The sequence below is a fragment of the Macrotis lagotis genome, chromosome 6 (genome assembly GCF_037893015.1).
Source record: "Macrotis lagotis isolate mMagLag1 chromosome 6, bilby.v1.9.chrom.fasta, whole genome shotgun sequence".
NCBI lineage: Eukaryota > Metazoa > Chordata > Mammalia > Peramelemorphia > Peramelidae > Macrotis > Macrotis lagotis.
Window position 1 is genome coordinate 128,720,793 of NC_133663.1, and position 24,475 is coordinate 128,745,267.

The window sequence follows — 24,475 nt, forward strand, 5'->3', positions numbered from 1 at the left end:
TCCTCGTTATTTTCTCTTCAGATAATTAAAGTGTATTCTATAAGCCTCCTTATTTACTTAGTGGATGGACTTTCCTTGTGCAGATGCCAGATGACACTTGATCTCATTGTGTCATGTTTCATTTTCAGGATCAGTTCAGTGATATGAGAATCATTATGATCCACAGCCCTGGGAATAGTGATGCTGACTTTGGGTTTACAGTAAGATGGGATTTTTCTGGAATCATTGTGCAATCAGTTGAAGCAGGTAAATTTCTAGCTTAGCTTTACTATGGACTCTTTTCTCAGGTACTGTTTACAAGGGGTGGAAACAAAGCTACTGAAATGAATGAATTTCAGAGAGGAACAGAAAATGTGAAAATTTCCAGTAGTTAAGGGAAAAAAAACAATATTCTCTTGATCCCAGAATATCGTGGTTTTCAGAATTGATTGTTCTCAGCTTTCTGTCTTCTTCTTGTCATATTCACATGCTTTTTATCTAGATTCTATTAAATTTTTATCATTTGGAAAGTTTTATATTTTCCCGATAGCTTTATATTCTCAAGTACTAATGAAAGAATAATTGAAGACTCAGGAATTATTTTTGCTAACTCAACTCCATATTATTCCTACCTAGGTATACATTAAATTTTAATGTATATAATTTGTAGGACCTTGGAATAAGTATAAATGTAACTTTTAGGTCCCTACAAATATTTGAGAGTTTTCTAAAGAAGAAAACCTTCCTCTCCTTTGCCCAGTGGTGCTTCTGGACTTGTTTAGCTATAGTGGGGAGGATCTTTGTAAAATATTGCCTGAACTCATTATATTTGATTGGATTATATGCATTTTAGGGGAGGGCTGGGGTAGGAAGGGTAAACAGACATTTATTGTTCAAGTGGACAATGGTAAAAAATATTAATGTAGTTCTTTAATTTTCAAAAGTAACTAATGGGAGGCAGTAATTTTAATTGTTAGAGAATGCTATTAGTCTTGCATGCTTCAGAATTTTTCCATTTGGAAATGACTTTTTACAGTCAATATGCACTATAATGTTTTAATGAAAGGGAAAATTTTTTAATGGACCAGGTAAGGTTTTCTTGTTATTGCAACTTTAAGTTGCTTTTAATAAAAATATCTACTCAAAAATGGAATATCTTATAGTGTCATATCATAATTCATATTACATTTTTTCATTTTTTATTGCAAGATTTTTTATACAGTTCTATTTTGTCAATATTTTTGTATTTACATATATTTTATCCCAGCAATGATCAGTGGAAACTAGCACAATATTCTTTTCTTCTTCCTAAAATAGATATACTGACTGATCCAAAAAGTTGATTATTCAAACTGATTTAAATTTACTTTGAAATTTTTTAGGTAGCCCAGCAGCATTATCTCAGCTACAGGTAGATGATGAAATTATTGCTGTTAACAACACCAAATTTTCAAACAAGGACACAGATAAGTGGGAAGAAATCATGGCTAATGCACGAGAAACTGGAAACCTAGTTGTAGATGTGAGGCGTTATGGAAAAAATGGTGAGGAGTGATTTTTTATGTGTAATATGTGTGTATATGTGTGCACATTTGTGCTTATATTTGATCTTTGGTTGAGGGACTTGACTAATTTCAGCAACATTTTTACAAAAGATGCTTTATGATAATGTGGAAGAATTTGAATGTTGTCTTTAGTGTATTATCTGTAAACCTCTTCACTAGCAAATATACTGAAACTTACCATATCTAAGACTTAGTATAGATAGACCTTATAACCATGAGTTCATGCACTGAAAGACTTTGTGTTTGAAGTTCTTCAATAATTAATTATCAGGTGTTGAATATTACATTTGTCATTATTTTATGTAATTTAGTTTTCAGGAAAGGAAAAAAATTATAATCTAATTTTTGTTTCTTAAGAAATATGTGAATGTTTCTTGTTATAATTCACAACTCTAATAATAATTTAGTTGATATATGATCTCAGAAGTATTGTCACTTCCTCCAGTATTCCATAGGGGAATTCATCCTTCTCTTTTCATTATGTGACTTCCCATATATTCTTCACAGGAAATATTTAATGTTCTAGAGCCTTTCTCTAGTTTTTAACATTATTTGAGTACCAGTACAGATATTAGTAGTAATAGTAGTAGTGGTGGTAGTAGTAGTAGTAGTAGTAGTAGTAGTAGTAGTAGTATGAGAGTAGTGGTAGTAGTGGTAGTAGTGGTAGTAGTGGTGGTAGTAGTAGTAGTAGTAGTAGTAGTAGTAGTAGTAGTAGTAGTAGTAGTAGTAGTAGTAGTGATAGTGGTAGTAGTGATAGTAGTAGTAGCAGTAGTTATAGTAGTAGTAGCAGTAGTGACATTTTGTATAGCATGCTAACTTTTAGAGGATAATTCATTTCACATGAATTCATTTGATTATCTTCTTTTTAAGGAGGATGAATTATCTAACCTCATCTCAAATTCAGCTATGGCCAATTTTAATTGATGATGATTTCATCATTTAATACTAAACCTTGGCAAATGTTATATTTCAGTAAATTTGCTTGTATGTTTTGGGATCTCCTTTTATATTTTGTATTTAACTCACTCTTTTGGGGAAGGTGGTCTGTTTATGAAAGCCCTAACACTTTCTGCTTTTCTTGATTTGTCTCTCAGTTTTGTGTTTACATTTTTTCCTCTTTGAATGTATTGTCAGTAATGTTATTCTTTCACTTTGACATCTACCTATAATCATTCCTTGATCTCCATGTGCCAATCAGACTGGGCCAAAGACCAACCTTCCCTACCATTTATACGGCATAAAACCCTCAATCTCACCAGTATGGCTACCAAAATTATAGGTTCACCTGAAACTAAGTGGATTGATGCAACTTCTGGAGTTTACAATTCAGACAAGGCTTCAAACCTTTCAATAAAGAGCAATTTCTCCGAAAGTCTTCAAAATTCTGTAAGTTTGATTTCTGAGGAGTGAGAAGTAATTATATCAAAGGAAACTTTGCTAAGAATTAGAGGGGTTAGAATTTGAGACTACAAAGGGTGCTGGTTTTGTTTTTTAGTTAAATTATAATGCCTTTTCTTAACTCCAAGTTTTAAGAATGTAATATGATGGTAAGTTTGAACATACATTTTAGGGATGCTTTCAGTATTATGTAATTTATGTGATGTTTTTGCATCACATAAAAAGCCAGAAGATTCCAGAACTTAGTTGCTATGTGTTTTTCATCAACCTTTCAGCTTTCCTATATGCACATATATGAGAGTTATGCTGAGAGTTGTAGAATATGTTTTCTGTTATATGCTTTCAATAGCAGTTAGACTGAAAGAAAAAGTTAAAACTGCAGTTTAAAGTTCTATAAAATGCTTGCTGATTTTATGCATATATAGCAACATGTCTTTTTAATGTGAGACAAAAGTGAAAATTAAAATTTTAAGTTTAAAAAATCATTTTATAAGAAATTTATTTAATTATTGAAACAGTTTTAATAGTTTTCAAAAGTAAAATAATATTTTGTCTATGTTTCATTTAAATAGGAATGTTTCTATTTTGAGAACTTTACTATACTCATTCTGGGACATTCCTCCTTAGAAATGTCTAGCTATCCTTCTGTATTGTGAGAAAATAGAGTATTTTTTGCCTTCATTACTAATGCAAACCATTGAACTATAATAGTAATTATATCCATAATGCTTCCTGAAGAATTATTACTGCTTTACTTTTGAAACATCAACTCTTACAGCTAACTATTAATTCTTAAGCAAATGTTATAGAGTATTGAAACATTTAATATTCAATTTCATTTAAAAACCTGCATCAGTGGCCTGCCAAGCTTACCTCTTTGGAAAATGTTTTCACCTTGTAGGAATCACAATGTTAGCTTGGTTCATACATTATTAAAATCCATTTGGAGAAAATAACATGAACTGCCTTCTCTCCCCTTTACAGAATATTGAAACAAAAGGAATAAATGGCATAAGTGGAGAAAACAGTTCCATTGAACCCAAAGGTAATGATCATGATATCACACATCTCTGTGAAGGGAACAGGTGTAGTACTTAGATTCTACTCTTGTAAAAATTAATAACTTTGAGTGAAATAAAAGCTGATCTGTTGCAAGTTGAAACTAAAAGGGTAGGAGCACTCATATCCAATTGCAAGCAGGTGGACTGGAGCTCAATTCCACTAATTGCTGAATAGCTCCAATGCCTGGAGCATTGGCAGCAGATCTGGATCACCATATGCTAGTTGTGGCCCTTTCTGACAAGAAGGGAAAAGGAAGATTAAGGAACTAAGTCCTTTCGCTAGCTGAGCTAAAATAATTATTCAGTCCAGATTTTGAAAGGGTTCATGAGTATCTTTTTTTTTAATAGAGTGGTAGTAGTTAGGAGGTGCAGTGGTCTGGAGTCTGGAAGACTCATCTTTGTGAGTTCATATCTTGCCTCAGACACTAGCTGTGTAATCTTGGGCAAATTGTTTAACGCTATTTGCCTCAATTTCCTCAACTGTAAAGTGAGCTAGAGAAGAAAATGGCAAACAGCTCTAGTATCTTGTCCAAGAAAACCCCAAACCGGTTCACAGAGAACTGGATACAAATGAACTGGTTGAGCAACAGTATTTTATGGTAGAATATAAAAGGGAAGAACTTAATTATGCATTTTTGCCAGCTTTGACCACTTTTTTGAATCAAAGTCTATTTAGCAATATTATAAGTTTTGTTTGCCAATTACTGCTAGTGGAAGCACATGTGATGAAACAGATGAGAGGACCTACATTTTGGGGCATCTGGCTGTATAGTAGATAGAATGCTGGAGTTTGAGTTAGAAAGACTTGAGTTCATATCCTGCCTCAGATATTTTCTGACTGTGTGTCCCTAAACAAGTCACTTAACCTTTCTCAGTTTCAGTTTTCTCATCTGTAAAATGAAAATAATAATAGCATCTGCTTTCCAGGGTCATTTTGGACATCAAATAAGATAACATGTAAAGTCAGCCAGTTAGTCAACTATCATTTATTAAGTGCCTGCTATCTATTAGGTATTGTTTTAGGGAATACAATAATCAACAAGCATAAACAAGCAAACATTTTGTTATTCAAAATAAGTAAGCAAACACATACCTACATAATACATAGAAAATGAAACACCCCCCCAATAGTCCTCACAGTCCAAAGGGAGAAACAATATGCTAATAAAATGAATACAGAATAAATTGGAACCAGCCTCAGGGAAAGGGAACAACAGTTTGCTTTGCAAACCTTCAAGCACCATATAAATGCTAGCCCCTTTTATTGAGAAGATGCGTTACATTATCAGAACTATATTGGCTCTTAGAAATATATTGGTACTAAGCTGCTTCTATATATGCTTAAGTTTGGTATCTTTGAACATGAAATGCGTAGGCCTGATAAATTTTATATAAATTCACAAACTGACCACAATAGCCTTTAATATTTTTCCCTTGAATAGATGGAACTATAGTTTTGAGATTTAGTATTTGATAAATTTGATAAATTTTGTATAAATTCACAAACAAACCACAATAACCTTTAATTTTTTTGCCTCAAATAGATCTCACTACAGTTTTGAGTTTTTATTTGAGGAACTTTTTATAAAAATCCTTGTATTCATGATTCTGTTAGGTTTAGGCCAGACATTGCTGCATTTTATTGTTTAATGAATCCTTAGGGAATTGTGTACACCTTTAAGCTTCATGTATAGAAAGAAAGGATCAAAACCTTTGACTAGTAAATTAATATCAAGTGACAATATTATCTGCATTCTTTTGGATTGATCTAGGTAGAATAGTTTTTAGCCCAAAACCATGTGAAAAATCAATGGGAAATGCTAGACTACAAGTTATTCTACATACTCTGTAATATGATTAGATCTCATTGTAGCTAATAAGAGCTTGAAACTGGATCTAGACTCAATAGAAATATGGACATGTTTTCAGGATATATTCTAACTTTCCCTCCCCTATAATTTAGAAGTCAACCCTTATTTCTGATATTTCTATGTGGTTGCTTTCCTCTCTCTTTTTAGTTAATGGTTTGCTAGAGTAGATAGAGTACATAAAGATGGTTCTATTATTTTATTTTTTTTAAAGTTTTTGTTAGGCAATGGGGTTAAGTGGCTTGCCCAAGGCCACACAGCTAGGTAATTATTAAGTGTCTGAGGCTGGATTTGAACTCAGGTACTCCTGACTCTATTCACTGTTCCCCCTAGCTGTCTCTAGGATGACTCTTGCATAGTGACTCTTGCATAGTGGACTTGAATACATATATATCAATGCACAATGGTTTTTTTTAAAGGAGATATCCCTTAACAGTACTCTTAATTTGAATGGGAAATTGAGAAACTTTTAAATTGAGTACAATGCACTTTGATTATCATAGCTGAAGCTATGTTATCTCCCTCTGCTAAAATGTGTTACTGAATCAGTTTACTACTTTTACTAATTTGAATGCTTAGTAACCTACTAAAAACATCTGTATATGTGCATTAAAGCATTCCATATCCTTCATTGTCTTCAATTTTTTTTAACATAATAACCATACATTAGAAAGGTGTGACTGCCTCATGAGGCAGGAAGCTCCTTCATCATTGAAAAACATTAAAGCAGAGGCTACTTGTCTGTGTTGTGGTAAAGATGATTCATGTGTCCCTATGGGGTTGAACAAGATCAATCATTTAATAAGAATTTCTTAAGTCATTTTACAAGTTTACTGTGTACAAGATAACCTCAGTGGTCTCTTCTAGACTCAGATTTATGAAATGTCAATTGTTTTCCATGCATTTTTAGATCAAAATGAATGACATGGTATTGATTTATTTTTTTTCATTTTTCAACTAGCATCTGAACCTATTTCTTTGAAAAACTTAAAAAGGCGGTCACAATTTTTTGAACAAGGTAAACCAAACAGCTTACAATTCATGTACCTTCATGAAATTGTTCACACTATATCTTCTTTCTAACTGGTCTTTGGTATTGGGTCCTAAGCCTCTTCATCATCATCATTTGTTGTTGTTATGACCAAGCAACATAATCCATTTCCATTCTTTCCCCAGGGTCATCAGGTTTTTCTTACAGTTCATGGGTCTACCTTTGTGGTAATGGGTCTTTGTGTGTCCTTTTTATATCTGTAAAATTTTTTTTTCCTCCTAAACTTAAATGCTGTTGAAATAAATTAAAAAAAAAACCCAAAACAGATTTCCACTGGGTAACATTAAGAAATGAGGAACTTTTCTTCAAGCCTGATTGCTTCCTGTATCATGCATATTAGATTACACCAACATACACTTGATTCTAAGTTTTAAAGGATTTTTGATGTAGACATATTTTTGTTTGGGGATAAATTCTTTGACAGTAAAGATCAGGATTGTTTGGAGAGACTTTCCCCTTTCCTCCCCCACCCCCAAACCTAAAAAAACCCCAAACAACCTGAGAGTTATGGACAGGATTGGTTCTTCTGTGTTGCTCAATTAATTTGGAAGTGAGTTCAATTATGAAAACAGGAAGCATGGGAGTCTAATTTTTGAAAGATATTCTATGTTGGTGTAGTAGTATGGGGAACTGCTGCCTCTTGTTGTGCTCTCTGCATGCTGTATTTTTTTCACATTTTCACATTTGTCTAATACTTTACCTTGATAACTGTCATGTCTCAACTTTGTGTTGTCTATGAGAACTTAAAAATAAGAACCAACATCTGAAATGTAATGGCACATTCAAACAAGGATGTGCTGATGATTTCTAATGTTACTGCTTCTTACTTTTAAGATTATTGAAATATTGACAAACTAGCTTGATGACAACTTGTAATTTTTCTTGGTTTGAACATTTGAGTATGAAATTGATCATTCATTTCTTCTCCATTGCATTCTAAGCTTCCTTGTTGACCTGTAAATAAAATAATTCAAGCAACTTTTATCATTGAGTCTCTATGTATAAATTGTATTTGTGCCCTCATCTTTTGCTAAAATACAATGTTTCTAAAGCCAAATAACTTGAAATATTGCACTTCTTATCCCTACTGGCCAGGTTAAAGCAACTAACTTTCCCTCATTATAGTTTTGGCATACTTTTTCTAGCAGACATTTTTCAGAGGAGATGATTTTTTTAAGATTTTGAAACAATTTTATTTTAATGTAACAAGTTTCAAAAGCCCAGTAACTCATTTAGTAATATCTGATGTTTTATAAAACATAAAAATACAGTTTGTGGTACATTTTCCCTCATTTTTATCAGCATAGCACACAACACACACAGACACAGACACAGACACACACACACACACACACACACACACACACACACACACAGCCAAGAGAGTACAGAGAATAAAATAAAGATTATCTTTATATTTCACTGTAAGGGGAATGACAAATAAAGCACTCATTCCATAGTGAGTACATTAGTAATGGTTTGGTTTGGTTTACAAATGAAATTAAAATCAATGCAAGCACCTAAAATATTATATTTATTGCAAAATGCCATCTATCTGAATATTTTATGTTGGCTGATTCTATTTAAATCTTGAACTTTTCAGGTGCTGGAAAAATAGTTTTCAGTTTTTAAGAAAAGCCATTTCTTATCAAAGGGAGAACATTGGAAACATTCAGAAATATACCAACAAGTCAAACTAACTGATTATTTCTGGGGACTCATACTACTTTTCTCTTTTTTCATTGATATCTAGAAACATAACAAGTCATTAATGAAACTCAGGAATTGAACAGGTTTTAAAAAATCAGTGTCACTTAAAAAACAAGATATTGGTGCATAAGCTATATAGCAATATCATTTTTGGGGAGGGAAAATATCTTAGTGGTAAATTTCTAACAATGTCTTTTTCCATTATAATACAGGAAGTTCTGATTCTGTGGTGCCTGATGTAAGTAGAAATTATTGTTGTATTGGAGTAGATAAAATAAGGCTGGTGGGTGGGGTTGCTAATTTCTCTTCAGGAATATCTGTTATTCTTTGGTATAAATTGAATGAAGTATCAACAAAAATCTGAATCGAAAACATCAGTAGTTTTAAAAACCATGAATTAAAAACTTCACAAAACATTTAGTACACTTAAAGAAAAGTGTGGTAGTCCTATAAATTATAGTTTGTATCTTTGTGGGTGCAGTTTAGTATTTCATCTATATAACTTTATTTACTGAATTATATATATCCTCCCATATTTTTTCTTATTGATTCTTGCGAAATGTTAGCTCCCAGTTCCAACCATTAATGTTCCAAGTCGCTGGGCTTGGGATCAGGAGGAAGAGAGGAAACGACAGGAAAAATGGCAGAAAGAACAAGACCGCTTGTTGCAGGTAAAGATAATTTATACAAATTCCATGGAGATATTTTTGCACAGATAGTTTTGCACAGCTATTCCCTTCTGTGGGAGGATGTTACATATGGAAAATGATTCAAAAACAAAAATTATCAATGAAAATGAAAGAGAATGAAAAAAAATCTTATTAAATCCATCAGGTGGTGACATAATTGAAAAACTTTCTGTTGAGTTTGGTTCTAAATGAAGGTGTTAATCAATTATTAATCATTCATTAAGTGCCAGGGATGCAAAAAAAGGGGAAAAATCCCTTCTCTCAATGAATTTTCATTCTAATGAAGGAGACAAAATGTGAATAAATAGATTGTTGTTGTAGTTTTTTCTTTATTCTTAAAGAGGACCATGATATTAGAGACGTGATGCCATGACATGCACCTGAATTGAATTAAAGTGAGGGAGACCTGTATTAAGTGAGCTGGTGAATAAAATGTATATTTAAACTAAATAATGTGAATTGTATAAAACCTTAGAGGAGAAGGTTATTGCAACTGAGGGATGAGGAGGAGAGCAGGAAAAGTGGCATGGGGGTTGAAATAGAACACTGATGGAGTGTATTGTGTGAGAAATGACTGTATAATATAATATTGTACATATATATATATATATATATTAAATTCATATTATACCTGGAGTTTAAGTAAAGTTTAAGAAAAATGAAAAAGTCATATTGAATGGCAGTCATATTGAAAATAGAATAGAATGGTAGACTTGAGGAAGGGAAATGAATGAGGAAGTTTGTAGATCAGGAAAAAGGGACTTTGTGAATGGAGAGAAGGGGACATATATGAAAGATGCTGTAGAAGTAGAAGTGACAAGTTTGTCAGCTGATTGGTTATATGAGGTGCAGGAAAGTGAAGATCAGAGGATGACAATAAGATTTTGAACCTGGGTACCTAGAAGAAGGTTGGTACCCTCAAAGAGAATTGTGAAATTCAGAATAGGACAGATTTTTTGGGGAGAGAGAAAGTTCATATTGAATTTGAGTTCATACTGAATTTGAAATGCCTATGGCTTATCCTGTATGATATATCCAAAAGGCAATTGGTGATATGATAGAACTTATGAGATATACTAGAAATAAATATAGAGATATGGAAATATGTCTGCATAGATATAGTAATTGAATGTTTATTGACCTCTATATTTCTAAGAGAGGTACCCTTATTATATTGAGAAGGTTTTAGGCAGTTTAACTTTTTTTGGTTGTAATATGTGATGTTCTCCATAAAGTTTATTCAGAAGAGATTATATTATATATATATATATATATATATATATATATATATATATATACACACACACACAAAACAAAATAAGTCTATCCTTAAGTTTTGCTTGTTCTTCCAATGTCCAAGAAATGCTTATTGTCTTTATTACATTGTCTTGCAAAGTTCTCTTGTGATTATTTAGGTAGATAATTTTAATGAATTTATAGCAAAGTAAAAAAAATCTGAGTAGCACCTCATTTTCTATTTTATTGGAACTCAGGATATTTGATATCACTCGGTTAAATGTGTGATAGATTAAATTTACAAAGGAAAAATTCTCTACCAAATGAAACATTACATGTAAAAATTTAGGGTTGCTAGCAACCACTACTAACTTGAAAAGCCACTAATTTAAGAACAAAACCATTTTTTCTTTGACAAATAACTTTCTGCTTTTCTTGATAGGAAAAGTATCAACGTGAACAGGAAAAACTGAGGGAAGAGTGGCAGAGGGCTCAACAAGAAGCCGAGAAAGAGAACTCAAAGTATTTAAATGAGGTAGCATTGGCATGTGCCTTCTTCTTTTCTCTCCTTTCCTTTCACTGATAAAATTAAGTTCAGGAAGAGAAACTTCTATTTGGTCAGTCTCTCAAAAAGAATTGCTTATTAATTCTTTCAAAGCTTGATAGTTAAGGTTTTCTTTTTCTAACTCCTTTGTAAGTATGCAGTCAATAGTCTGCTTGATAGTTAAGGTTTTCTTTTTCTTAGTCCTTTGATAGTACAGAAAAAAAAATAGCAGAAAGGTCTACATCTTTAAAAAGTTACTTTAAAAGAATCTAAAATTATCCATCTTCTCTCTTTAATAGAGCTGAAGTATCCATGTGTTTTTATGTTAGGGTTTTTCTTTTGATGTTTTTAAAAAATAGTTGCCAGCTCAGGGATAGAATGAACACTATCTAAAATAAATGCTAACAAATGTATGTCTTCTGTGTATGTTGTGTGACACACATGCATATCTATCTGTGTGCTTATTTTTCCCCTTTTATATAGGAACAGATGGTGTTCAACTCAAATAATGCTGCTCTCATCTCACGTGAGCCTACCCTTGCCAACTGGGAATCAAATTGGAGAGATGAGATTTATCTTTCAGACTTGGAAAAAAACAGAGCAGAGGAAGAAGAAAGATTCCGTCATGAAGAACAAAAAAGAAAATTAGAAGAACAACTTCTTCTTGAAAAAGAAAGGAAAATAAAGGAACTGGAGGAAGAAGCAGAGAAGAAGCGACAGGCAGAAATAGAGGAGCAGAGACGACAGGCAGAAATAGAGGAGCAGAGGCGACGGGCAGAGATAGAGGAGCAGAGGCGACGGGCAGAGATAGAGGAGCAGAAACGGTGGGCTGAGATAGAAGAACAGAAACGGTGGGCTGAGATAGAGGAGCAAAAGCGACTGTCAGAGAAAGAGAAGGAAACTTCAGTGCAGATATATCAATATAAAAGGTTGGTTTCAATGCCAAAGTCCACTTGTATTTTTTCTAACTTGTCTGAATGAGACACATCTATTGTTAGCTTATGGTTACAATTATAGGCCTGTTTATAGTCTGTAACACATAATTTGAAAATGACTTGTTTTGACTCAAACACAATTCTGCACAGCTGCCCCAGAATTCTATCAAGAAAGAGGATACCATCTCATTTATTTATATTTCTGGATGAGATTTTGTCCTCACATCTCTTCTCTTCTCTGTCTGCGCTTTTTCCCATGGTGAAATTTTTGTGGTAAACTCATCTACAGTTTCAACCATCATCTCTATGATAGGATTTATTCACAAATAGGAATTTCTAGTGAACTTCTCTTCTGAGCTTTAGATCTTTATTTTGATATAGTTATGAAGATATCTCTATTCAAATGTTCCATTTTCACCTAAAACAACATTTCCAAAGTTAAATGACTTGTCATCATTTTTTTTGATTCTTTTAAACATATTTAAATGTTTTTAACATTCATTAAAAATGAATTCCAAATTCTTTCCCTTTCTCCAGCTCTTCTCCCACTCATAAGCAGACAAGCAATATTATATCAATTTTATTACCAATAATCGAGCACCCACATTTTGTCAGACATTTTGCTAGATAAATAAGTATACAAAATAATAAAACAGTGTCTAATTTCAAGGTTCTTGCATCTTAATGGAAGACACATAATGGGAATATAAATTGAAAAATACATACATACATATATAGGTATATTTGTTAAACATAAGGTAATTTGGGAGACACTAGCAGTTAGGAGGATCAGGAAGAGCTTTAGGGAGAAAATGGTACCTAAACTTTATTACAAAATAAAAAAAAATTATTACAAAATAAAAAAAAAAACCCAGAAGCTTTGGTAATGAGGAAGTACAATCTCCAGGTATGGGGGATAGCTAAACCCTCAGAAAAATGAGAGAATATCATGTGTGAGGAACAAAAACCAAGGACAGCTTGACTGGAAAGATAAGTTGGGGTCAGGTTGAAGAGGGATTTATAAACAAAACAATTTAAATTTTATTGTAGAGGCAATATTATTATATAACTATCATTATCCTTTTTGTTCCTTCCCAAACCAAATATTTTCTACTTCCTAACTTCCTTATTTTTATTAAAACCTTTTTTCTCATCCATCTAGCCTTGATTGTCTTTTCTCTTTTTAATCAATACATTTGAGCAGTTTTCAAGTCTCATCGATTCTGTCCCCCAGATGTGTCATACCTATCCCTTCTTCATTTCCACTGCCACTATAATACTTTAGTTTCTCCATCTCTTATCTGAACTCATGTTAGTGACTGGAATCATTTGTTGAATGAACAGTTCTTTCAGGAAATCAGAATTTATTTTGGAGCACAAATATTTGTGTTTTTGTCTCATATTAATTAAATGATTTGAATTGATGCATCTGGGTGACACAGTGGATAGACTAGGGAAGTCCTAATTTCAAATCCTGCTTCAGACATTTACTAGCTATATATAACACTGGGAAAATCACTTGATCTCTGCCTGCCTTAATTTCCTCATTTATAAAATGGGGATAATAGCAGCTCCTCCCTCCTAGGGTTATATGAAGATCAAATGAGATAATGTTTGTATCATAAGCCTTAAATATCATATAAATACTTGTTTTTAAATATCATTTTGATATTTTCATGTGAAGTTCCATGATAGTTTTAATGCCTCAGGTTGCAGTAGCTTCTTCCTGAGTAATTCTAAGCCTTTTATGGGATTAATTCTCCCCCCCAAAAGCTTCCTGCAAAAAAATAAAGTACTTGAAATTTAGGGACCTTGGATTTAGAGCTGGAAGGGGCCTTGGACATTTAATCCAACCATGTTATATTACAGGTGAGGGAATGGTGGCCGGGAAAAGTGTAATTTTGCAATGGGTATAGTGGGTAGAAAAGCCAGGGTTTCAACTCCATCTTAACTCTTTTTTATATGGGTAAAGATCCTATTTGATTTTTTTACCTCCTGAGTTTCAGAAAGGAAGTCTAAAAAAACCCATAAAAGTTGTTTGAAAGTTCTTGTTAATACCTCAGTTTTGATCTTGTCTAACCTGAAATCAAGCTGCTGAAAAAAACAGAATTTAGCTTTTAAAAATACCTTTGGTATCTTTATGGTTGAAATACTTTATTCTTTTTTTTTTTTTTTTTTTGCAATGCAAACGGGGTTAAGTGGCTTGCTCAAGGCCACACAGCTAGGTAATTATTAAGTGTCTGAGACTGGATTTGAACCCAGGTACTCCTGACTCCAGGGCCAGTGTTTTATCCACTACGTCACCTAGCTGCCCCCAATACTTTATTCTTTATCCTAAAAATTTTACTTATTAGTCAGTAGCCATTGGGAATATTATACTTTTGTAGGATTAATTATCTCACCAATGTAGAAAAAACTCTTTTAACCTTAATATTTTAAATTTAAAAAAATTATTTTCCATCTTTTAGACCTGTTGATCCCTTTGAAGTGTCAAAGCGAGGAGATGAGTCAACAAATCTACTTCCTAGTGACAGGTTTGTAAAACAATGAATTATTTAATTTTTTTTTTGCCAAGGAGCTAATAATTGACTTTAGCTGATCTGTCAAGTATGAAGAACCCAGACTTTTGGAATCAAAGTTTCAGTTTCTTGCAAAATTAATTCAGCCCATCATCCTTTGTGAGAGGAAACAGAATGCTCAGCAGTCTATTTCAATTTTTGAGTAAGAGGTTTGATGTCAGTAATATGTTGGAGTTACCTATAAATACAAGTCCCACTTGGACATCAGAGAAGGCAACAATGGCATCTATTTAGGACAGTTTGACTTGAAATACCACATCAAATTTTGGGGTCTGGAAAAAGAATTCTAGAATTTAGGAAACTATTACTTAAAATTTTTTTCTGTAAAACATTTGATTAACTTAAAATAGTACTTATGAATTTTTCCCCAAATAAGCCATTCTAGTTTAGACCAATGCTTCAATGAATTCTTCACAGCTGTTATCTTCTTTAGGTTTTGAATCTCTTTCGGCCTTAATAAGTTTTCTTTGCCTTTGATGAAAACTGGTAGCAAAATCTTTGTTGCATGATTGAATATGACACAGAGCTGGCCATAAAGATGAGAAAATTGAGTAGGGGTACATTGATCTTGGGCCTATGAAAATGTATTGATGAGTTATTATTTTTATCCTCTTGCATTGTATGTATGCGTGCATGTACTTGTACAAACTTATATACATTTAGACATATTTCATACATGTTTATGTATTTAAACACATTATTTATATACCTATTTGCATGTGTAGATACACACATATACACATACACACATACACACACACACACACACACACACATATATATATATATATATATATATACACACATATATTTGTATCTCCATCTACTTTATGGGATTATATATAGGTTGGTAAAAGGAACATTGCCTTTCTTAAGCAATTGATGTATTTATAAAAGTCTGTCTCATGTAACTCAGTACCAAAAACTAATTAGAATGCCAAGACAGTTACCTTGGCAGCATTAGGAATCTTGACATAATGTCTTATCTTCAGGCAGTGATGACACATCATGCTATGGAAATCTTGAGTTTTGTCAGGTTTCTGGTAATGTAATTATTATTTCTAAGGTGATTTAATAACAAGAACTTCTGACTACTAGAGCCACAAATAGTATGTAACTTTTTTCATTTATTTAGTGTCTTAAGATAATTTAGACTCATTTTCTGACCTATTTATTCAAATATATGGGGGTGCAGATCTACAGGGTGATGTTCTCCTCAAGTTTTCATAAGGCCAGAAATATTGAACTTTTATCATTTAAAGGTGAAAAATAGCAGATTTTTCTCCATTGACCTTAATATCTGAAGAGGCATAATCTTGCCCTTATGGTTGGAGTGGGAGAATAAATCATGTCTAGGTTAGATTCATAAGCTACACCCTTTTGTAAAGTCAAGTTCTTGATTTTTTGGATTCTTGGATACCATTTTGAGACTCTAGGATACCACTTAATCATATCACTCCTTCAGATCATCAAATGGTATATACTCTTCTAGCCTGAAGGAGTTGTAACTTATTTCAAGAATTTTAATTTGAAATTAGAAAAATCCCTTTGTAGGAATTTAATTGAAAGTTTCTTTACATCAACCTCATAAGTATGAGTAATGGAAATAGTCATTCCCATTATTTTAATAATATAATATATAATAATATAATTGTATAATACAAAATAAAAATATTGTACTAACCACTGTAATACCCTAGATGAAGTACCTATATGAATTTGTTTTTCTCGTTATGTAATACTTCTCTGCATAGCTTTTATGAGCTGCTTTCATTAGTTAAAGCCTTCATTTGGAAAAAGATAAAAAGATCAATGGTTTAAAATGTTTTATATTTAGTTTTTATATACTTCCTAAGTATGAATAGATCTTTCCTTTTGATCATAAAGGCAGATTTATATAAATATACATATTTATATTAGAACTGCTTCTCTTAAAATATTTTGGTTTTTTATATTTTAGGAATAAATCAAGATCTACTACTGAATTGGATCAACCCACAAGTAGAAATGGTAAGTTTTTTTTAAATGCTTAAAAATGAAAATGATTTTGTTCTACCAACCATCATGATTAAGACCTTTACTTAAATCAAGAGTTATAGTTGGTAGAAGTCACAAAGCTAATATAGGCTAGGTGGTGCAGTGGATAGAGCACTGGCCATGGAGTCAGGAATACCTGAGTTCAATTCTGGGCTCAGACACTTAATAATTACCTAGCTGTGTGGCCTTGGGCAAGCCACTTTAACCCCATTTGCCTTGCAAAAAAACCTAACTAAAAAAAAAGAGTGAGATTTGAGAAGTATGGTTTCTGTTTTTTGATTCCCAAACTTAAATTCTTTTAAAAAATGTTTATGCTTCTCCATATTTCTCCTCCCCTTGAGGGCTACCATGGTCATATGTTCTATGTACATCAAGTTCCAGTCTGCAATTGAAGTGCCTTTGGTGAGTTTAGAGAGGATGTTACATGCTAAAATTTTTTATTCAGTTACAAAAAGGCATTTTATTCCTCTTTGTAAGCCCATTGAAAATTAAATATAATAGAATAAACAAGATAGTTACTTCTCCCAGAACTGTTTGTATTTGAAACCTATTGAAAAAGAGAAAAAGAGATAGCAATAAGAACAATAATAATGGAAACCTATCTATATGTATACCTGTGTATAAATATAATATAGACACATACACATATATAGGTTCACATTTTTATAGCATTTTACTGTTCAAAAATGGTTTATTTATAACAAGTTATTGAACTGAGTAGCACAAATATTATCCCCATTTTATAATGTCAACAGCTTTTCTAAACAAGCAAACTATTTCCCCAAGCATCTGACTTGTCACCTGTGTTTTTTTCACTTTTGTTGTATTGTTTCTGAGTTTTTTTGATGGATTAAATTTCTGCTAGCAATAAGGTGATTTTTCAAATGTAATTTTTTTTACATCTGATATGTATTGCTAGGATTCTGTGAACAATTATTAAGAGTATTTCATATTGTTTGCAAGAAGATGAACCAAGAACTAAATTAGAGGAAAACTATAGAGATAAAAAAAACTAAATCTGGAAATGAAAAGAAGAAAATTTCTTAATGAAACTTCTAAGCCTAATAAAAGTGAGAATATAGCTTGAAAATGTTTATATTACACTCATTTCAAATATTAATAATCCAACCTAATGAATTTCAACTTATCAGAAACAGTGATGAACCAATCGTAATTATATCTCACAACAAGGCTATATGTAGATGATTTCATCTGTGCAATAAGGAAACCTGAAACATTTACAAGGGAATAATTAGATTCCTGTACTATTATCTAGGTTCTCATCTAATGGACAAAACAACTGTCCCATCAGTAAACCTGTTTTTTTTTTCCTCTATAGCTTGGTCAGGTTTTGTTGCTGTACTTGACTCACCTTAGTAATTTATACTGAGTGATGTAGGTTTGATTTGGATATACTTAGTATTTATCTTGTCTCATAACCAGATTGAAAACTTCTTTGAGTACTGGGACTACATTTTCAGGTCAAGGTATAACACAGTGTGTTGGTCTTTGTAGAGGGAGAATAATATGATAAAAAGGGGCACAGAATTCAGTCTAAACCCCAACTTCAAGTTCTGACTTATATTAGCTTTCTGACTTCTACCAAGTCATTCAGCCTCTGGAGTCTTGTTTCTTTATCTTTAAAATCAGATAGTTTTACTCAGATTACCAAGTTCATGAAGTTGTTTTGAGGAAAGCAGTTTTTAAACTATTAAATACCCTGTATTTGTGAATGATTTCTGGTCTTTTTGTTTTTGTTGATTGGTACAGGAAGCATTACCTGGTAAAAGACTATTTTGCACAATACAATTTTAAGATGACCAAAGTCAAAATAGGAATTTACTAGATCTTTGGCAATTGAGTTAATTTCCTTTCTTGCATGTCCTGCATAGTACCATGTTCTGCTTCACTGCAGCCATAAAATAAATTTTGTCCTTTCCCTCTAGCATCCTATGTCAGAACTAATTTTAAAATATGCAAATTACCTTTCATTTGGCACCTTAAATTTTATGGCTTTTTATCTTTACCCCATCTATATTTCTGACATTCTTGATACCTTTTCAATCTAGGGAGTAACAAATATTTGGACCGGATGGGGAATGTGGGCTATTCACAGAAAACTTCTCGAAAAGAGCCGATCACGTCAGAAGCTGAAATAGAAAGACAACAGATCCTTCAGGAAATGAGGAAGAAGACTTCCCTCCACAATGACAACAGCTGGATCAGACAACGGAGTTCCAGTGTCACCAAGGAGCCCATCTGCCTGCCTGGCGTCATGAGAAGGTGAGAGCTGTGCTGTTACTCTCACTACTTTACTTTTACATTATACAACTTCCAAGCAGTTTCCAAGTGGTTTCCAAGTGGTTCAATTGGTTTCCAAACCACTGAGCTATGAAGGAGCTCAATGATAACTTAGCTTTGTTTCTTGAGCTATCTTTGTAATTGAATGGATACAGTTGGATGAATCAGTGGATAGAGTACTAAACCTTGAGTTAGGGAGACAGGAATTCAAATCTTACTTAACTGTGTGACCTTGGGTAAGTCACTTAACCCTGTCTGCCTCAGTTTCCTTATCCATAAATTGAACTGGAAAAGGAAATGGTAAACCACTCCAGTATCTTTGCTAAAAAAACCCAAAGTCAGTCAGACATGACTGAAAAATGATGGAAAGTGTAATTAAAAATAATACTCACCTCAAAGAGGTTGTTGTGAGGAGAAAATGAGATAATATTTGTAAAAGAGTTTACAAAACTCAGAGCATTATATAAATTCTTTTCTTCTTCCACTTTCTTTTTTTCCTTCTTTTTTCCTTCTCTTCCTCTTTCTTTCCCCTCCAAATGATAATTATGATGGCTGTGAATCCTTGAAACATGCATTGGCTGTTTTTCTATAGGCTCTAAAATGATGTTTTGGTTTAGATTCTATTGCATTTGGTTCATTGTGTGTTTGTTTATTGGTAATGAGTTAGTTATTAATTTGTTAACTTCACTTTTATGGTGATGAATCCATGTTATGAATATATATTTTAAACATTAAAAAACCTTAATGAAGGCAACTTCATTAAAATGTTAAAGATTTGACTTAATTGGATACACTTGACTCTGCTCAAATGTCCTAGCTATTTCATTTTAGGTTTTTTGATGACTGTTTTAATAATCATGTTTAGAATTAATGTTGTTTATAAAAATAATGGATATAGATAAATCTTTCTACAGTTTAGAGGTATCAACAGAGTTCAGTACTTCTGTAAATTAAGTTAGTGTAATTATTATTAAATGAAGCTTGTAGCAAATTGTCCTGTTATATGAACCTCCTTATTCTTCTGTTTTATATGTTTGGAATTTTTGTATATTTGATTTTCCTAGGGTAGCATACTGGAAAAGATATTTAAGGACATATATTCATATTTTATTGGAAAAAATAGGTTGTTTTCTTCCATGTTCTCTAATATTAATCTAATCCTTTTCACTTGGCATTCTGTTATTTTTAAATATTTAGAGGAATCAATTATAACAGAAATGATAGCTCATTAAAATTTAATTAAAATTTTAAAATCTTTTTAGTATGATGATAAAATAAATTTTACTTATCTGTGTAGACTAGGAGGTACAGTGAATAGAATGCCAAATTTAAAATTTTAGATAGAAAGACTACTCCTTCCTGAGTTTCAATCCAGCCTTGGTCATTTACTAGAACTGTTATCCTGGACAAGTCATTTAACACTATTTGCCTTAGTTCCCTCATCTGGAAAATAAGCTTGAGTAGGAAGTGCTAAAACACTTTAGTATGTTTGTCAAGAAAACACCAACCTGAGTTCTGAGGAGTCAGATACAACTGAAAATATAACAGAACTGTCATATTCTTTACTTATTACATACTTATTATTTATAAATTATCATATAAACTAAAATTTTTGAAGTGCCAATGAATTGTGACTTTTGAAATTATCACTTCATTTTAAAATTAAGTATATTAGCAGATTTCTCTTGTTTGTGTTTTAGAGGTGAATCTCTAGATAATCTCGACTCTCCCAGATCAAATTCATGGAGACATGCTCCTTGGATGAATCAATCCACAGGGTTTCATACCTCTTCATCTGTGCAAGACTTCAGTCGTCCACCTCCACAAATAGTGTCTACATCTAATCGTGCTTACATGCGAAATCCATCTTCCAGTTTGGTACCTTCTTCTGTTGGTTCTGTACGAACTGGATCTTTATCATCAGCACCTTCCCCAGCACCTCGAACACAATCCCCTTCTATTTCTCAGTCAGGGATGCAGCAACGGAACAGGTATGTTGCATGGATGTTTCTATTAACTATTTTCCTTCTGTTGCAATAAAGAAAAACTTTTTAAAAAAATCTTAAAATGGAAACATAATTTCATGCCCACAATTTCCCCTGAGAAAAGGGAAAAAGTGATCACTCTTGCGTTATGTTAATTTTTTTTATTTTTTACTGGTATCCAAACTGTCATTGAAGATTTTCTTTATTCATTTCAGAATACATTTATGGCATTTATAGATTTCTTGTGAAATCACTGTAGAAATTTTAAACTTCCAACTTATTGCCCATGTCTCTCTTGATAATGTTTGTGACTAGTCTGTATATCTTCATGATCTGTAGAAGTTCATGAATATATTTTCATTTTATGGGTAAAATCTGTTTTTAAAATTACATATTTATTTAAGATCATTTTTAGAGGAAAGGTATGAGGACAATATTTAATTATAAGTATATGCTGCAGACTATTTCCAAGCCAATTCAAATTTTTAATAAATAATAATATGCCATATGGATAGCTCAGATTTAGTTTTTCTTTTACTCTTAAAGAATGATTGACTATTCTATTTGCTTTCTCAAGTTTGTTGATATCTTGTTACTTGTGTATAAATTAACACTTGTAGACTATATATTTATATATGAGTTGTACTATTACAAGTCTAGAACTTATGTTATCTAATGAGGTAGATACCAAGAAAGACCATGGCTCAAAGAAAAGTGAAGACAAGAGAGGATAAAAGCTGCTTTTACAGTATTAACTTGAATCCTGAGAAGGGTGCATTCTAGTGACTGTCTTTGGCTGAAACTTAAGTAACTAGAAGTTGGAATTCTATCTAAGGCACAGTCTTGCCTTCTAGGATATCAGATAAGAGTAGTTAGATTAGGGTAAAACATTAAACATTAACTAAAACAATAGTGTATATATATATATAATCAAAAATGCATAATGTTTATTTTGATAATCTGAGTCAAAGGGAGGGGATGAATGGAATTAGGTGAAGGTTATTAGGACTAGGGGGGTGAGGGGCTGACCTGAATTATTTTTAGGTAAAGAAAATAGTCAAAGGGACCTGCCTATATGCCTAACATGGTATCAGGGTGGTATGAACTCTGGATTTTGAAAAAAATCTGTGATGAAAATCCAGAGGTATTTCTATTCTCCAGACTTTTCCTGACCCAGGTCTCTAGCATTTATTCATAGTGACTATAAATTAGAAGCCATAAATCAAAGTCTTTGGAAAGATGACTTTGGAACCGGGAAGTACTACATTCTACTACCCATACTGGCTATGTGAGCCTAGATAAGTCTCTTATCTACTTAGTGCTCTGGGTACATAGTGGTGAAGACCCTGCTGTGTAAGGATAGTTGATCACTTTAGTTCTGAGCTGTAACAGGAATACAACCCCTGAGATGGGTAAGCTAAGTATGGCACCAATTTGGGGAATCTCTGGGAGAAGAGGGTTCTTACATTGCCAAAGAAGGGGTGAACCTTCTCAGATTAGAAAAATGAGGCAAGTTAAGCTTCCTGTTTATTCTTTAACTATATGTATTGATCACTATTGGAATCATGTCTGTGAATGGCCATTTGCTCTTCAAGACTGGGTGAGGAAGGATATCTAATCTCTATGACAACAACAAAAGAGGACTCTACATTGCAGAAAAGAAGACATTCTGTACATTTTGAGGACAGAAGTTCTTTATCAGGAGTTCTCTGTATCAACAAAATCACATGCTCAGTTTCTGTCACCTTATAACTCTATCCTTAATCAACATAGCAGGAATATCCAAGAATTTAAAAAAAATAAAAAAGTAACATGGTCTATGTCCTTGAGGTAGCTTACAGGTTTATCTGGGGAGGCAACATGTGTACATGTAATATTACACATTAACAATCCAGAACCCATCAGCTCTCTAGAATAGAAATGAGTAGTAAGCAAAGGATATTTCTGAACAGAGTGCAAATAGATGTCATGAAGTTTATGTGCCAAGACTTTATTCAGAGTAAAAGTTCTCGTACAGGCACCGATTTCTACTTAAAGTTCTAAAAAAGTTGGTTTTCTGGCTTCTTTTTTGTTCGTTTATTGTGTTTTTTTTGATCTGCTTTGTTTTTGCCTTACAGACATTTATATATTACCACCCTTAAGTGAGAGATAGTTTATAACAAAATATAAAACAATTAAGAAAAACCAACAAAATGGTAACCTCATCTGAAAATGCTTGCAATTTTCCATATCTGAAAGCTACCTTCCCTTGGTCAGCCAAGTGGCTCAATGGATAGGATGTCAGATCAGGACTTCCTGAATTCAAATCTGGTCTCAGACACTCTGTAACTATATGACCCTGAGCAAGTCACCTAACATTGTTTATTTCATTTTCCTAATCTGTAAAATGAACTGGAGAAGATATGGTAAAACATCCAGCATCTTTGTCAGACTTGACTGAAAACAACTGAACAACTGAACTCCCTTTACTTACACACCCCTCTTCACTTCTCTAGTTTGTCCCCCCATTCCTAAAGTAGATTAGAAGAAACAAATTATTTGGAAGTAAACAGAGATCCACTGGCAGTGGAAGTGACAGAATCATAACAAAAAGACAGAAATTTTAAGAAGTATGACAGCAAAGGACAAGTTTGTGTGTCAGTTTATAGCTCAGAGTGGCCCTGAGGTCATCATTGTGCTCTGGCACACTAGGATAATTGATGTTCACGATGATGATCCAGAATTGCCTAGGATTGCTTGTTAATTTTTATTATACTCTTGTACTGTATCTATGTGTAATCTCATGGAATCCTAATTATGACTTTGTGAGTAAAGTTCTGATAGTATAATCTTCATTTTACTGATGAAATAACCAAGGTTCAGTAAGGTGAAGGATCTTTTTTTTAAAAAAAATTCTATATATTTAAGGCCATGGGGTTAAGTGACTTGCCCAAGGTGACACAGATAGATAATTATTAAGTGTCTGAGGCCTTATTTGAACTGAGGTTCTCCTGACTCCAGGGCTGGTGATCTATCTACTGCACCACCTAGCAGTCCCAAGGTGAAGAATCTTGACCATAATCATGCAAGCTAATGGCCCAGTGAAGATTTGAACCCAATTATTCCTGAATTTCAAGTGCATTGGAGTCTGTTGAACTATACAAGCTCAGAGGAGCAATATGTTGCTCTAGATAGAATGCTGGACTTGTCAGAAAGAATAGTGAAATCTTATGTCCTTGATATATTGGTATTAAACTTTTTTTCCACTCAAAATGTTTAAAATAAAATGTATTCGTATTCAGAAAAGTAAACTTTTGGTTCTTCTAAACTTTGACCATTCAAACCAACTCACTCCTCAGGGGTGCCAGATAGTACAGACTTTCCTATTTAGTACTAGGCATTGCCATAAATGAGTGCCAAATATGATGTATAGATCTAAATAGGAGTTTAAAGGAAGGGTGAGGGGAGGACAATATTTTTTGGCTTGATGGGCATGGGTTCTGCTGTTAACATGAGAAATTGGTAGCCCATACCTATAAAAGATTCATTAATAATTTG

The 24,475-nt window shown here is 32.8% G+C and overlaps 1 protein-coding gene across 20 annotated transcripts in view; it reads left to right on the plus strand.

Annotated features, from left to right (window-relative positions):
• The window catches only part of LMO7 (LIM domain 7), a 252,717-nt gene that overhangs the window by 219,439 nt on the left and 8,803 nt on the right, over window positions 1-24,475 (plus strand). For 13 of the 20 annotated variants that reach the window (XM_074191825.1, XM_074191824.1, XM_074191828.1 and 10 more), the window contains 13 exons: window positions 129-246; window positions 1,362-1,523; window positions 2,743-2,930; window positions 3,927-3,987; window positions 6,833-6,889; window positions 8,845-8,870; window positions 9,199-9,303; window positions 11,000-11,092; window positions 11,585-12,030; window positions 14,505-14,570; window positions 16,576-16,625; window positions 18,722-18,935; window positions 20,654-20,944. In XM_074191825.1, the coding sequence (XP_074047926.1) occupies window positions 129-246; window positions 1,362-1,523; window positions 2,743-2,930; window positions 3,927-3,987; window positions 6,833-6,889; window positions 8,845-8,870; window positions 9,199-9,303; window positions 11,000-11,092; window positions 11,585-12,030; window positions 14,505-14,570; window positions 16,576-16,625; window positions 18,722-18,935; window positions 20,654-20,944 (1,877 nt within the window). The remainder of the gene's footprint in view (window positions 1-128; window positions 247-1,361; window positions 1,524-2,742; window positions 2,931-3,926; window positions 3,988-6,832; window positions 6,890-8,844; window positions 8,871-9,198; window positions 9,304-10,999; window positions 11,093-11,584; window positions 12,031-14,504; window positions 14,571-16,575; window positions 16,626-18,721; window positions 18,936-20,653; window positions 20,945-24,475) is intronic. The other 7 variants (XM_074191831.1, XM_074191829.1, XM_074191841.1 and 4 more) reach the window with 2 other exon arrangements.